We start from the raw sequence: 15,281 nt of genomic DNA, 5'->3' as shown, positions 1-15,281 counted from the left end.
GAAGTAGATAACGCACGATTTCCCCCTTATCTGTCGCTCTGTTCCTGGTCAGTAAGCGTGTTAGTTTAGTTATTGTTCAGTACCCAGAAGCAAAAGACACACATGCACATACACATATGCACAGACGCATGCACATGCACAACCTGCTCAGTGCTGGACACCAAAGATCTGAGCACCATATAACTCTACTCTTCCCTCTGGGACAATAACTGCGATGCCCCAGACATGCCTGGGACTGAGGAAGAAGAAACAAGGTACCCAGGACAGAGCAACCTCAGAAGTCTTAACACATCACTGAGCCTGTGCCAGCGGCCTGCAGTCACTTGTCCTACTGTCTGTTTGGACACCTTATCACAGAGGAGAAGAGACACATTACCATCTTGCATTCAACCATCCCACGGAAGCACGTGAGACCCATGGAGAATTTGCATTCTAGAACCTGTGCAGTTTCCACAGATGAAGGCTTTCCGCCCTAGCTCTTCCCCAGGCAGAGCTTCCAGGGGCCTCACCGGCTTCTCACTGCAAAGAGCCTTGGCTCTCCTCAGAGACAACACAGCACCAATGAGAAGGGCCCAGATCTGCTGCCCAGGCCCAGCACCAGCCATCTGGTCAACAGTGGCTGGCTTCATACTGGTCACTCACCGAGAAAAACCCATGTCAAGCCATGGTTGGAACAGGAGCCTGTGACCACCTCCCCTATACTCCCAGCTAACCCCTCCTGGGGAGCCTCCGTGGAACAGGACACGGTGGCCGGAGACTTCCTCCTACATGGATCTAACCCACCAAGAGGAAGATGCGTCATGCGGCACAGGAAGTCAGCTCCTGCCCGACTAGTGACTAGAACACGGCAAGCAGGCTGAACGACCGCTTTGGGTACATCCTGAAGCCACCGAGGGTCTCTACTCGGAGGCACGGGCACATCTGCCTACTGAAGAGCGATGCCCACCTCACAGTGTGCCAGGGGGCAGCAGGGAGAAATACATAGCCAGGCAGCAGGAAAGACCGAGGAAGGCTCTCAAACGGAGGGCCATGGCTGTTAGTGTCGTTCACGCAGGTGAACAAGGAGCACCAGGTTTGGGGCAGAATAAAATACACCAATTGTCCAGAGACAGCTTGTCACCGAGCGTCTGGAGGTTTGTGTGCAGCAAACCCAAGGCGTTGGCAGCACTGTGCCAGGCTTCAGAGAGGGTGAGGAAAAACATTCTCTTAGGACAAACAATGTATTTTATATAGCAAACAGGGTTTGGAACTGGAGGGGAAAGTTACAGTGGAATTATGGTCCGGGAGGCATGTGTTCCTGTGTGGACACAGCACACGTGTGTACCCTTTCCTAGGGGAGGCTCCAAGTCTGAGCCTGGACAGCTACAGGCTGCCCTCTGGGAGGGGAAATGGCAGAAACACTTTACTTTTCTTCTGTGGACAGGCGGTGCAGGGCTGTGCCCAAGTCTTCTAGTCTATCTTTGTGCTCCAGTTCCTGGTACAAGCCCCGTGGAACACTGGCCAGGCCGTGCAGCAACCCGAACAGGCAGCCAGCGATTGCCCCTGTGGCTCCGCTCTCACCTGGAACGGCAAACAAATGACGAGGCTGATGCCTACCTCCCGGCCCCAGCAGAGCTCCACAAACACAGGGCTCGCTAGTGTCATAACTCACACCCACGCGGCTCCATTTGTTGTTGAGAGTGGGGGCCACCAGGGGACAATGGGCCTCAGGAGGAGAAGCATTTCACCCAGACCCAGGAAGCTCACTCTAAAATGCCGCGGCTTTGTGCGGGCTATAGAACTGCAGGGGAGCGGGGGAGCCTGTGTCACGGGGTGGAGGGAGACCTGCCAGCTCTGAGTGAGCAGCTGGAAAGAGAAGAGTCCCTGCACCTGGTCACTGTCCTTCCGACAGTGGTCACCCGTGAGACCGGCAGGCTTGTGGGCCACACCAAAGTATGTTACTGCGACCGTATCTATGTCCCTGATGTTGTACATGGATGGCGATCAGAGACTCCAGAGGCCTGTGTTCCAGGTCTGTGGCTGAAGCCCACGTCTGTGGACCCTAAACACTGAGAAGTGCTCCAGGGCTTCGTACCTTCTGGAAGTATCCACCACAGAGGAGGGCATCTTACCTCCGTGAAACATGGCTCGCTGGCACAGCTCGGTCCAGTTGTTCCCTGCACCAAGGAGGGCATCGTAGGCTATCATGGGGGCATCATGGCCGCGCCGTCCCCCTCGGCCTTCTGAGCTCCACTTCTTGTATGTCTGAAGAGAACTGTGGGTCAGTGTGTGTCCAGCAAAAGATCCACGCCCACCCCTGTGGCTGCCGTCCACCCACCAGCCTTGTTCACTTGCCCACGGAGCACAGGCTATCCCAGGGCTGGACTTACCTTGTCTCGCTCTTCCGCATCGTAGTTGCCAGGGAAGGTGGCTTTGTTCTCTGTTTCCTCACTGATTTTTCTTTCCTCCAGATAAAACTGCCATTTTGCTTCGAAGTAAAACCAGTGCTCTTGGTACTCTAGGTGCAAGCACAGAGTAGGAGGGTTGAGGGCTCCTGGTGGAGGTAGGCACGGGGATGGGGGAGGCAGGCAGTGCCTTCTCCCCGCTGAGGGTGTGGGGGATGGAGCGCCCGTGCCATGATAGGTGTGACTGCTTCCAACAGTAGCGCAGAAGATGGGGAGGAGACAGAACAGTGCCCGGGTTATTTCACTGCTTTCTAAAGCAGAAAGTGGTCACAGGACAATTATGAATTCATAATTGTAATTAATTAAGTCTGGAGAGGTAGCCCGGGGTTAACAGCGCTTGCCTAGCATGCATAAGACACTGAAAAGAAAAGAAAAACAAAGAAAGCCCCCAAACTAAAGAAACCCAGAAACCCAAAGCCAAATCAACAGGGAATTCTGTGTTTTACTTAGCTTAAATCTGGACCTGCACAGTAAGGGGGGAAGTTTTATTATTACTGATAGTCTGAAACCCAAGCCGCAAGGAAACTGCAGCATCTCTGGCTGGCGCATCAGATGAGGAGGGCACTGGCTGGGCAGTGGGCAGCAGCCACTCATTCTACAGATGACCAAGCCCTCTGCAGCCTTGGAGCAGCAGGAAATGGCGGTGCTTGCTCTAGGAGGGTGACAGCTTGTCTCCCCCTGGAGGCAACAGAGGATGGGGACTGCCTTTAGGGGTGGTAAGGTCTGGGGGACAAAGCCCAGGATAGCGATCTAGACCCTATTTTCTGTCTATGGCTGGACAGCCGAGAGAAGAGGACAGAGCAGAGAGAGTAAAGGGCTATGGGGGCCGGAGCGGGGCAGCGGCGAGCAGACGCTGCAGCAGAGAAGCCAGGAGGTGCTGGGACAGTTTCTCTCACTAGCATATTGGAATTCTGGACCTGCTGGGCTTCACCAAGTTGAAGTACCGCCTGTTTGAATACCACTAAAGGCAAAACACCTGTGTGGGGCAGCACCGCCTGCCTCTACCCAGGGAGCAGGTGAGAGCAGCTAGGCAGGGAGATTTTCAGACCCAGAACCCCTTAGAGAGGGAGCTCCAGGGGATGCTCTCCAAGGATGTTTACAGAACAACACTTTTTGGGTGAACTTAGGTTCTGTTGAAAGTTATTTCTAAGGAGCTCCTAAAACTCTAGTTAAGCAAACTTAAAATCAAACAGACACAACAGGATTGTTTCTCAGGGGTCACCTCCCAGAGAGAGTCAAGTCCCTAGATCTTCCAGAAGTGAACTCTGTTCTCAGGTTCATGCCCTCATGGATGGCATACCTGAAAAATAACCACCCGGGTTCTGGAGTCCTGGGGTGTTCCTTAGCAGTATGAATGCTGTGTTGTAAGGATCTGCTCTATCATAGTAAGTGTCTTCCAGTCTTGGGGGGCATCTGGTGACCCTGCTTAGATGACAGAAACAGCCCGCTGGCTGTAGGCAGCATTGGGAGACCTTCAGGGGACATCAAAGTCCATTTGAGACAGAGGGACCAGGGAATGATGGCTTAAACTAAGCAAAAATAAATGCAATAAATGTCACGTGGAGGCCAAGCAAGCGATGGACAGGCAGTTGAGAGATGAGCTAGCTAGGATTCCCGGCACCACCCGGTAAGCCCAATTTCCTCCAGTGCTGAGGCCAAGTGGCTGTCCTCCTGTGTGTTATGTGTCCTTGTAAAGTTGTTCTGGAATCCTCTAGCACATGCCCCCTCCCCCATCTTGCGGTGACTTTGACGTGACTCTTGGAACTGCCCAAGAGTCATTCGGCTTCAGGCCGCTTTGGAGGGCAGGAGCCTTGGCCCTGGGTTCACGCCCTCCCTTCTTTCAGGACACCCTGGATGGCTTATTTTAAAACGTTTACTCCCACTTAGGTGCACAGCAGGACACGTGGGGCCACCTGCGCTACCCACTCACACGCATCTCCCTTAGAGTGGAGAACGGCACGGGGTAAGAGGGTCTTCCATATACTCTGTGACGTGGGGAGCAAGCCCTGAGTTTTCTGGTCCTGCCCTGGGCTCCTGCATCTGTATCTATGGCTACTGCACAGCACCTCCGAGTAAAGTGGGGGAGGGTGGGGTATACTTTGCTGCTTTCGTTCCCTAACCCTGGAAGCCGTAGTGCATCCAGGACTTTTGAGTAACAGGCCGACCATGCCCACTAGGTGACAGGTTCTGGGTTAACAAGAGCAATGGAAACTGTGGGGATACATGCCTTTGGTGGTCTCTGGGGACGCATGACACGGGGATCCATCTTGGTACAGATGGAAGTGTGTGGGACAGATGCATCTCTTTGGTTAAGTACAGGCTAGGGTGGGGCTGTGTAAAATGTAGGGGCAATGCATTCCTCTATGAAGGCAGAGACAGCTCTCTGTCACACTAGACACTTGGTGTCAGCTTGGAGCTGTGGAAGGTGTGGGTGTCTTAGAGACCTCAGGCTACTGGGGAAGAAGCCACGCGTGTGGCTGTGTTTCTCCGTGAGGTCCTGGTACCATTCGGAGCAGGTGTCTGCCCTTGGCCAAGTGAGAATGGTTGTGAAGTCAGATCTTCGCTTACTGACTGAGGGCTTCTTCAGGCATTGCCTTTGGTTGAGCACCTAGAGCTTCTGTGCGGCTGGTGCAGGACTTGGTGAAACATGAGCATATGTGCTTTGGGCAAGTGGGAAGCAGGGGCAGGAAGCCAGGCTCACCTGCCATGTGCCGGATGGTCTTCCTGCAGTACTCCTCAGCCAGCGGGACTGCCTTCAGCATATCTCTTCCCCATTGTACAAGGGGCTTTCCTTGTACTGCGTAGGAGGCGAACAGAGCAGTGCACAGGGACCCAAGGAAACCTGGAGGGTGGGGGAAAGAGAGGGACAGCTGTCACCTGGGCCAGGGGCTTTCAAGTCCAAACACCACCCCCAGAGCTGTGAGCTCTGCCTCTTCTCTCTGCAAAAGAGGTGAGACGCTCATCTTTCCAGGGCTGCTACAGGACCTAGATATTAAGAGGAGAAGCATAGGCCAGGCCATGGAGAAGGGCGGGAGCCCATAGTACTGATTGGCACCTACTTAGACTAGAGCCCAGCTTTCCCTCAAGATCCACACCTCTCTTTTGCTCTGCCATGTATGATACAGGAATGATGAGAATTCTCCCCCTCGTCTCGTCTCTCTAACATGGCCACACTTAGTGACAATCCTGTTTCCAAGCAGAACATCATCCTAACAGGACCCACGCCCGTCCGGTACCCGCTTTACCTGTGGGATGGTTGTGGGTCATTCTACCACACTCAATACTGACTTCAACGAGGGTCTCCAGCCGGCCTGGCTTCCAGTACCGCATCCCGATGCACATTGCTTTAGTGGCAGCTCCAAACCCCGAACCTAAATGGGTGATAGGCACCTGAATTCAGGTTTGCCCCCAATAGCCCCTGGAAGTCCAGCCTTCCTGATTCCTAAAGTACAAGGTTTAGGTAACTACATGCCATTAGAATATCATTAAATGAGTAAACAATTAACACCGCCCCCAATCCCAGACAAAAGAAAAAGAGATCTATGGGTTAGGTTGCAAGAAAGTGGAGTTATTTAACCCTGACAATGGGCTTTCTCTTGATCCCCGGTAAGATCATAATGCGTGTCTATTGGGGAATCTCAGAAGCAGCGTTGAACCAGATATGACTGCTTCCTTCAGTCTTCCCTTTCTCTCTCTTTTCCTTCCTTCATTCCTCTTTTAGAAAACAGAGTTTGGTTACATAGCCACTGTTCCTGGGAACTTTTTTCTTTAAAAACAGTGTCATTCAGTCACAAGTGACAGAGAGTCCTCTGCTGGCCTCCTCGGGCACTCCACATATGCCATGCACTTCCGTACAAGACACTAATTTTCTTTATTTCTGATGTCAAGGCTCTCTCTTCTCTCTCTGTCTCTGTCTCTCTATCTCTCTCTCTCTCTCTCTCTCTCCCCCTCTCCCTCTCTCTCTTTTGAGACAGGGTTTCTCTGTGTAGTCCTGGCTGTCCTAGAACTGGCTTTGTAGACCAGGCTGGCCTTGAACTCTCAGAGATCCGCCTGCCTCTGCCTCCCAAGTGCTGAGATTAAAGGCGTGCGCCACCACTGCCTGGTCCTCTCTACTCTCTTTTGTGAAGTTTCCTGTATGCACACTCTATGAACTCTCTCCATGTACACTATGGAAAAGATGTAGTGGACTAGTTAGAATCTTGGTTTTTTTTTTTTGTTTGTTTGTTTGTTTGGTTGGATTTTCTGAGACAGGGTTTCTCTGTGTACCTTTCGAGCCTGTCCTGGAACTCACTCTGTAGACCAGGCTGGCCTCGAACTCTCAGAGATCTGCCTACCTCTGCATCCCGAGTGCAGGGATTAAAGGTGTGCGCCACTGTCACCCAGCAGAATCTGTTTTTTTTGTTTGGTGTGTTTTCACCAGTCCACAGTGGAGAATTTCCACTCCAGCACACTGAGCTACCTCATTCTTTTAAGCAGCTACACAGCATTCCACCGTGTAGCTGTGTAGTTAACTTTCCCATTCTCTTTCTGAGACGCCAAGCTGCTTCCAGGTTTTTGCTGGTACAAATGATGATGCCGAGGGTCATCCGCATACACACGCTTCTGAGCATTTGCTTTAGTGTATTGCCATTATGGGTCTTTAAGACTTTTAGAAGAAGAATATCAGACCAGGAGGCATTGCCATTCAATAGTCTTCATGGTTGGTAGTTATGATGGTCAATTTTAATTGTCAATGAGATACAATCCAGGATAACCTGGAAAGAGTCTCAGTGAGGGACTGTCTACTTTGGGCTGGTTTATGGGCGTATCTGTGGGGTTGGTCTTAGCTAAGTTAATTGATGTGGGAAGACCCAGTCCACCGTTTACAGCATCGTTCCTAGTCAGGGGGTCCTGAACATTTAGAAGCGGAGAACTCAAGCTAAGTTAAGCAAGCAAGCAAATAGGCATACATGTATTTCTCTCTGCATTTGACTGTGTGATTGGCTGATTAAAGTTCCTGCCTTGAATTCTCCATAAAGGCAGGCTATAGCAGAACTGTTTTTTAAAAAAATCAAAGTAGCAGAAGTGAAACTAGAAGAAAAGTCCTGTTACACCCGCTTAAACTGCTCTTGGTGGTGACATGCTTCTACCTGTTCAAATGATCTCTCCTGCTGGTAACAGCTACATACACTTCTGTTTTACCTTCTGCTGCACCTGAGTTGTTCTCTCTTAGCCTACCTGGGGTTTCAGAGCAGCTGACCTGGTCTTTCCTGTGCTCTGTGGCTCCCGTGCCCTTCAGAGACATCCCAGGAACTACCTCTGCTGTTTGGGAAGAGTGAGTGAGCCCAGGTCCCCAGACTGATGGAGCTGGAGAGGGGGCTGAGAGTCGTGGCGCCCACACTGCAACATGTCCACTCTGCCCCCTTTCAGGATAAATGCAGGGCAGTGGTTTTCCTATTCTTAAGGGGTACTAGGAGAAGGGCCAGCAGGGGAGGGGAGGCTCCTGCGTGGAGAGGTGGGAGCTGGGGCTGCCTGTGTGCTGCACTCCGTGAACACAGATGGCACTTCTTACTAAATATAGGCTTCAAGCAAAGGCAGAGGAGAATATCCCTTAAAGTAAACTGGGGTGGATAACAAAAACCCCTCTGTGGACAGTGTCTTTAACAGATGTGCAAGCAGGCAGGACTGGCTGACAAGGGGATGCCCTGCCTGTCGAAGGATTTGATTCCAGACATATGGCGATGCTACAATAGCACCCACACTGGCACCCAAGGTCCCTAACAGCAGCTCTGTGGACAGAAAGCTGTCTGACCCTTTTCACTGAAGGGCGTATGCCAGGCGAGGAGGTAGTTATCTGGCTTCAGCTGCGAGCAACCCTCGATAGTGGAAGGGTCTGGCCGATGTTCCGTGAGCTTCTCCACGGTCTCCACGTAGCGCTTTACCATCTCACGGTACAGGTCATCCAGGCACCAGTAGTCTGTGGGGGAAGGGGTGGGGACAGATTCAGTGAGGGTGGAAAGTGGGGGTGCTGGGCATGGGAACAGCTTCCATTGGTGACAAGGATGCACCAGTGTGCTTAGAGCAGAGAGTCTGGTGACTGCACAGCTGCCTGGCTGCATTTTAGATTGTAGCAGACCATTGCTCCTAGTCTGGTTGTCTTGGCGTTTCTGTGGCTGTGAAGAGACACCATGACCACGGCAACTCTTATAAAAGAAAACACTTTATTGTGGAGGCTTAGGACATCACCATCGTGGTAGGACATGGCAGTGTGCAGGCAGACATGGTGCTGGAGAGGTAGTTTCGAGGCAACAGGAAGTGAACTGAGTGTCACACTGAGTGAAACTTGAGCAAAGGAGACCTCAAAACCCCCCCTCCCCCCCCCCCCCGCAGTGACACACTTCCTCTGACAAGGCCACACCTCCTAGTAGTAACACTCCTTTTGGGGGCCATTTTCTTCCAAACCACCACACTGGTGTCCTGAGAGTCTAGGGAACACCTACCACCCTCATTTTCACTAGTGGTTTTGTCCACTCAGAACAAACTACGTCACGCTACACTATGCACAGCAGTAGCCTCACTGACCTGGAGGGACACCAGGTGACAGGGTGATCCCACTGAGCTCCAGCTCCCACCACCCCCTTGGGAAACCCAGGCTCTATGTGGCTGTTACTGCCAAGCTGTGCCTTGCTCCCTTCAAGTGTGTTTGGGAGACCAGAAGGGGTCAAGCCCCTGAAGGTCATGAGCCACTGGGGGTGAGAAGAACTAGTCTGTACTGAGCATCTGCCTTTGGCCAGCACGGGGCCTGGCCCGCCTCTCCTTCATGAACAGCCGTTGTTTTCTCCAGGAAGACTCTTTGCCTGACTAGAGCTGATGGATGTTGACTGCAAAGCCAGAGTTTTGCTCACTAAATTAATCCATGGACAAAGGCCACACACACCCAGACAACGGAGGCCGGAGTGCTTGATCCTCTGGAGAGCAGGCCGTAGTTTGGGTGCCCAGTGAGCATGAGGGTGGTGCTTTCCCCTGCTCTCTCTCATGGCCACCAGCGGTTTTCATCCTTTGTCAAAGCTGCACCCAGGATGGAGAAGTGCCTTTAGGAGACAACCACTGGCCCTTTTGTGGCCACGGGTGACCCGTCTTTGTTGAGGGCTGGGTGGCAAGAGACGAATGGGGCATGGCGAGGGGCTGGTGACCCTGCTCCAGAGAAGAGCAGGCTGGAAACCTCAGACTCCTTGTTGCCGGGAGAAGTGAAGCACCCGGCACAACTGCTCCCTGCCCTATCGGGAGCAGAGCCGCTTAGCCACAGCTGTGGGCTCCTGGAGAATGAACCTTTCTCCCACGCTGCCCTCGGTGCTCCTGGAATGGAGGTAGCCCTGCTGTTCTTCTTCCTCTAGGGCCCATGCCTAGCTTGGAACTGGGACAGGAGAAGATGGGCAGAACTTTGTTTGGGAGGAGGGAGTGCCACATGTTCCAGCCAGGCTTCTTGCGGCAACCCTACAGGAATAAAATTAGCTTCATCTGCCTGCAAACCCCTGCTGGGAGGCAGGACCTGTGCCTGGCCAGGTTGCTGGTGAAGCCACAGCATCTGGCACTGATTCGCTAGGGCTATCTGCTTACCGACGGCAGTGTCCCCTCCGTCCTGGCAGCCCAGGCCTCTCCAAGTCCTCTAAAACAATGATAAGGCCAGATACCACAAAATCTCTGCCTTCGACTGTAACCGAGCTTTTCCAGAGTAAGAAAGGTCTATAAAAATCCAGCACCCTGATCTGACTGCTACAGTCCTCTCCCTACCTCCCTATCCATCCTGAAGGTAAGTCAGTTTAGAAAACTGGCCAGCAGCTCTCAACCGACCTTATAATTGATATATATATATATATATATAAAGCAAACGCCATGGTCTTGAAGTAAAATACCTATATATAGGTTGCATCCTCCTTCTCTCCCCTGGCTCTGACCTGTGTCTTCTCTAACTCTATCTCAGCTGTCAGAATCCCTGAAAGGAAGAGAAGGAGCAGGCCTGGTGCACCCTTATCCTGCTGGTCTCAGGTTCCTTGTAGGCTGTACACCGAGACACTTCCTGCCCTTTCCCCTCCCTGCCTTGCTGATTGGCCCTGGCAGTCAACAATCAGCCAAAATCGCTCCCCCCAGTGGCATAAAATCATCTAGAGTCCCGACCCCAGCCTGGTGGCCGAGCACCACTGGGCACCTCATCCTGTGGCTCTGTTTGACTCCCACAGCCACAAGGGTTTTAAGGAGCAGGGATGTGAGCACCCCGCCGCTTTCCTAGGCTCAGCAGCAGCTGGCAGGAATGTGGAGCTGCATGCCTGAGCCCTGAGATGAGCCACACTCAGAGCCTGGTGTGACCGCCCATGCTCACTAGACGTTCACCTGGTGACATGAAGTCACTCAGTCTTTGCACTCCTGTGTGAGGGGCAGCACTACCAACAGGTTTCGTAGGCTCCGCCTTTGTTTCCGCTCTCATGTCCTGAATGTCACACACTGCCCCTGAATGGGCTGTGGCCAGTGGTGGCAGCTAAGCCATGGCTTGTAGACTGCATCGCCATTGCTGGGTGACGGAATCACGAGTGACACTTGTTTAAATACGCCAAGAGGGGTCCCACTCTGGGAAGCAGGCTACAGGGCATCCAAATGCCACAATAAACAGGCAGTGGGCAGGGGCTGCAAAGAGTTGTGCCTACCATTAGTCGGATGGTAGTGGGCTACCATTGCGAAAAACTGGGCTGTTTCAAGTCAAAACCTCGAGTTTAAGTGAGCAGGGGAAAAAGTGCTTAGTGTCTAGAGCCACAGTTCTCAGCCTTCCTAAAGCTGCGACCCCTCAGTACAGTGTCTCATGTTATGGTGACCCCCAACCTTAAAATTATTATAGTCCATTACTATAATTTTGCTACTGTTATGAATCATAGTTTAAATTTCCAATATGCAAGATGGTCTTAGGCAACCCCTGGGAAAGGGTCATTTGATCTCCAAAGGGGATACAACCCACAGGTTGATAACCTCTGGTCTATAGGATCGACTAGGGGGTGTTCAACAAGTGTTTTCTTAGGACCTACAATGAGAGGCCATAACAGGGCACAACATAGAAACACATGCTTGGTACTCCTGGTGACTGGCAGGGAGGCTCACCTCTTCCTCAGAAAGCCAAACCAAACCAAACCAAACCAAAAAACCAATGCTGCAAAATGATCCAAACCTTGCTAAATATGCACACTTCATCTTGAGTTGACTTTGGTCCATCGATCTAATCCCAAGTACTCTGTGCCATTACACAGGGCCTGCCTGTATCAGGGGCTCTCAGAGGAAGCCCCAGAGACAGACACGGTCCTAGCACTCTGCACTCACACACAGAACATCCATCAGAACTGAGCACAGACAAGGACCTTGATGTGGCTGTGCAGAAGTGTCTACACAGCACTGGGGGAGCAGAGGCATCTACACAGTACCAGGGGAGCAAATGTCAGGAGAAAGTACTGACTGCAGTTTTGATGGAAAAGTCATGCTCTCCTGAGGTTGTGAGCCGTGGTGGGCTCTGAGCTGTAATACTGACTACAAAGGCACACAAGTATGACCAAAAATATCAGAAGAAATAAACACTTGGAATCCAAAAACTTTTTTTTTTTTTTTTGGTTTTTCAAGACAGGGTTTCTCTGTGGCTTTGGAGCCTGTCCTGGAACTAGCTCTTGTAGACCAGGCTGGTCTCGAACTCAGAGAGATCCACCTGCCTCTGCCTCCCGAGTGCTGGGATTAAAGGCGTGCACCATCACCGCCCTGCTTCCAAAAACTTTTAAGACCCCAAACAATGTTTCACTACTTCACATACGGCGATGCTGTATCGTACCATGATATGCTTTACTTTTCCCCTAGTTACTCAGGGGCTAGCTGATGAGATTCCTATACAGTGACGGCAGAATCCATAAATACTTGGATTCCATAATTATACCCACTCAGAAAGATGCTTCACCACTTCAAGAGGCTGTGATACCATATCTTATCAACGGGCTTCAGTTCTATTTAGGGACGTGGCATTGGTGGCATTCCTATACAGTGACCACAGAACTAAGCTGAGCATGTTCACGACAGAAGAGCAGAATGGTGAATGCAAAAGTGAGATCTGTTGGCTTAACTGCTGCCCTCAGACCTTCATTTTGCAATGATGGCTATCAGACCTGCAGGACATTAGCACACCCTGCACAGGAAGGACACACTATGTTTGTATATGTACTATTCTCGGAAATATATGTAAGTCTTGTTGATCTTAGCACTGACCTGCTCCTAGCTGAACACTTGCTCTCCTGTATCCAAATTACTCTTTCTTATAACATTTACACATAAACAATGTCCAAACTGAATAGCTCGGATGGATATTTTAACCTTAATTATTTGGAACCAAGATGCAACCCCAAATTTCAAGCTGGATACGTATTCTTTTGTAGTAGATTTAGAACAAGACACCTCATCCTCTACAGCTAGAACCTTTGCCTGTGCTCGGCCCCCAGATCTGCTCCCAGAGGCTTGCTTGTGGTGCAACAGCAGAAACAAGGGGAAGTTGCTCTTTAGAATCTGGAGTTTAATCATCTGTGAAATGCTGCTGTCCCCAAAGACATACAGGAGAAACATGACCTGCTGCCTGTCAGGCTCCAGGTCTCTGGTGGAGATTAAATCACCAGCTTCAGCAGCAGTGTCAGGTAACACGGGGCACCAAGCACTCCCTTCAAGGTTCCTGGTGCTGGTTTGTCATCAACACGGGAAGCCACACACCCGTCTTTCTACCCCAGCGCACCTGGGGCAGAATATGCCCGTCAGTCCTACCTGTGGTGAGGGCCTTGGCTGTTGCCATGTGCATGATGGTGTTGTCACTCACTGGCCACTTTCCGGGCGACAGCACAAGGCTTTCCAGTCCCCCAGTCTTTTGCAGCTCCTCCTGGATTGAGCCTAAAGCACTGTTCTCCCTGCAGACGTTCCCATAGCCGAGTGCATCACCGACACCCCCCAACAACATCGCAGCCTTGAACTTCTCCATCTTAGAAGGTGACTCTTCTCAGGCTGCAGCTGCCTTTGTCCCTTCCTGGCCAACCTTAGCCAGCCTGGCTGACATTTATAGTGGTCATTGTATCACCATCCAGCACTCTCCTTCTCTGCCTTGGCAGGTGGCACCAATGAGATAAAGCTCTGAGCTCACCACGTGGGAGCTGTTTGGACTGGTTCTCCAGCAAGGGAGCCTGCTGGCGCAGGTCCACACCCCAGCCGCTCAGAGCCCTGGAGCTGTGCTACTGGGTCAGCTCCTTGACTACCTTGCGGCCCCTGCAGGCAAGGAAGTGCATGTCACGAAGTGAACATTGCTGCCCCATCTTCAAATAGCATTCATCTTGCCATTACCTAATACATTATTAGTGGCCCCCTTTTATCTGCCCTCTTTCACTCAGAATAATGTCGCGATACATCCATTGTAGTTTTGTGTTTAGAAACTTTTCTGATTATAACATTGGGAGGGCTGTGGGAGCAGCACCATGATAGAGCTATTATCTGGTGTACATGAGGCCCTTGGTTGGATCTTCGGCACCATAAAAAAAAAAGTCACGAAAGGAAAGTTTAGAAGATGCAGTCCTCCTAACTCCTATGAAGAAATGTGATTTCACATTTTCTTTCTTTCTTTCTTTTTTTTTTTTATTTGGTTTTTCGAGACAGGGTTTCTCTGTGGCTTTGGAGCCTGTCCTGGAACTAGCTCTTGTAGACCAGGCTGGTCTCGAACTCACAGAGATCCACCTGCCTCTGCCTCCCAAGTGCTGGGATTAAAGGCGTGCGCCACCACCGCCCGGCATGATTTCACATTTTCGTGTCCAGCAAGGGGCTCCAGTGCTTGGCTTTAGAGTGGCGTGTGTCTCGGCAAGTGCGGTGAAATCTGGTTATGCCACCTCAAGCTTCATGTTGTAAACAATCCTGCCTGCTCGTGGAATTATTAACTAATACAAGGCTGGGTAGGGTATACTTTATAAAGCCAGGGCTCTTGGTTTGAAATGAACTTGGAGGATGGGCACCTCCCTATTCTCTCTCAAGCACAAACCCTGCAGCCACAGACCCCAGCTGGCCCTCCTATGATCTGGTCTGCCACACCCAGAATGGGCAGGGGGCCACGTGGGCTTAAATACAACTGGTAAGAACTTTGGTGCGTAGCAAGCTGCATTTCCTGCAGGCACAAGTCTCAGTCGGAAGCAACCCCTCAAAACCAGGATGTATATGGTTCCCATCGAAGCCAAACAGTAGGAGCAGGCAACAGACAGCCACCCACTTCAGGTAGACGGAGCTAAGCCGGAGACTCAGGGAGAGGAACTTGGTTAAGGATGTTTGGGAACTTCCACAGTATTTGTCTATCTGACACTCGTTCAGAAGCCTCCTGTTACAGGGTGCTAGACACAGCAACAGGCGCTGGAGGAGCTCTTCCTCTGTGCCCAGAGCATCGAGTTCAGGACGCACTGAACATAAACTAACAACACTGCACCCGTATGGCTTAGACAGCGACGATGCTGGCTGTTCTGGAAATGCCTGGCAGGTACCAAGTGGGGCAGATTATATGCATTTCTTAAACTTGCTGTGTTTGGCAAATGTGTTTTAAACATAATTATGGCTCTACTGGTATACCGATGTGCAGGTCCCACACGTCCAGCATATTGTCCTGAGACAGAGACCCAGACAAACGAAGCTGTCTCCAATACATTCATTTGCCTGGTGAGGTGTTAGAGGCAGTGTGGCCAAGGGTTTGCTACAGGGGGCCTTTCTGCTTGTCCAAGCCGAAGACCAGGGCCTTGATGTGCACAGGAAGGTATCTGTGCAACCGAGAACAAA

The 15,281-nt window shown here is 51.4% G+C and overlaps 1 protein-coding gene across 1 annotated transcript; it reads right to left on the bottom strand.

Moving 5' to 3' along the window:
• Window positions 1-1,211: 1,211 nt before the first annotated feature.
• Adprhl1 (ADP-ribosylhydrolase like 1) lies at window positions 1,212-13,562 on the bottom strand. The gene is made up of 7 exons (XM_041673936.1): window positions 13,251-13,562; window positions 8,236-8,400; window positions 5,690-5,815; window positions 5,146-5,286; window positions 2,370-2,497; window positions 2,112-2,244; window positions 1,212-1,560 (listed from the first exon to the last, which is right to left on the bottom strand). Exons 1-7 carry the CDS (start codon window positions 13,459-13,461, stop codon window positions 1,403-1,405), a joined length of 1,062 nt encoding a protein of 353 aa, XP_041529870.1. The 5' UTR covers window positions 13,462-13,562; the 3' UTR covers window positions 1,212-1,402.
• Between the last annotated feature and the right edge of the window lie 1,719 nt (window positions 13,563-15,281).

This window comes from Microtus oregoni, unplaced genomic scaffold, assembly GCF_018167655.1.
Source record: "Microtus oregoni isolate MIOR12 unplaced genomic scaffold, Mior012 000024F_ref0000369, whole genome shotgun sequence".
Lineage (NCBI taxonomy): Eukaryota > Metazoa > Chordata > Mammalia > Rodentia > Cricetidae > Microtus > Microtus oregoni.
This window is presented reverse-complemented; position numbering and strand designations above follow the sequence as displayed.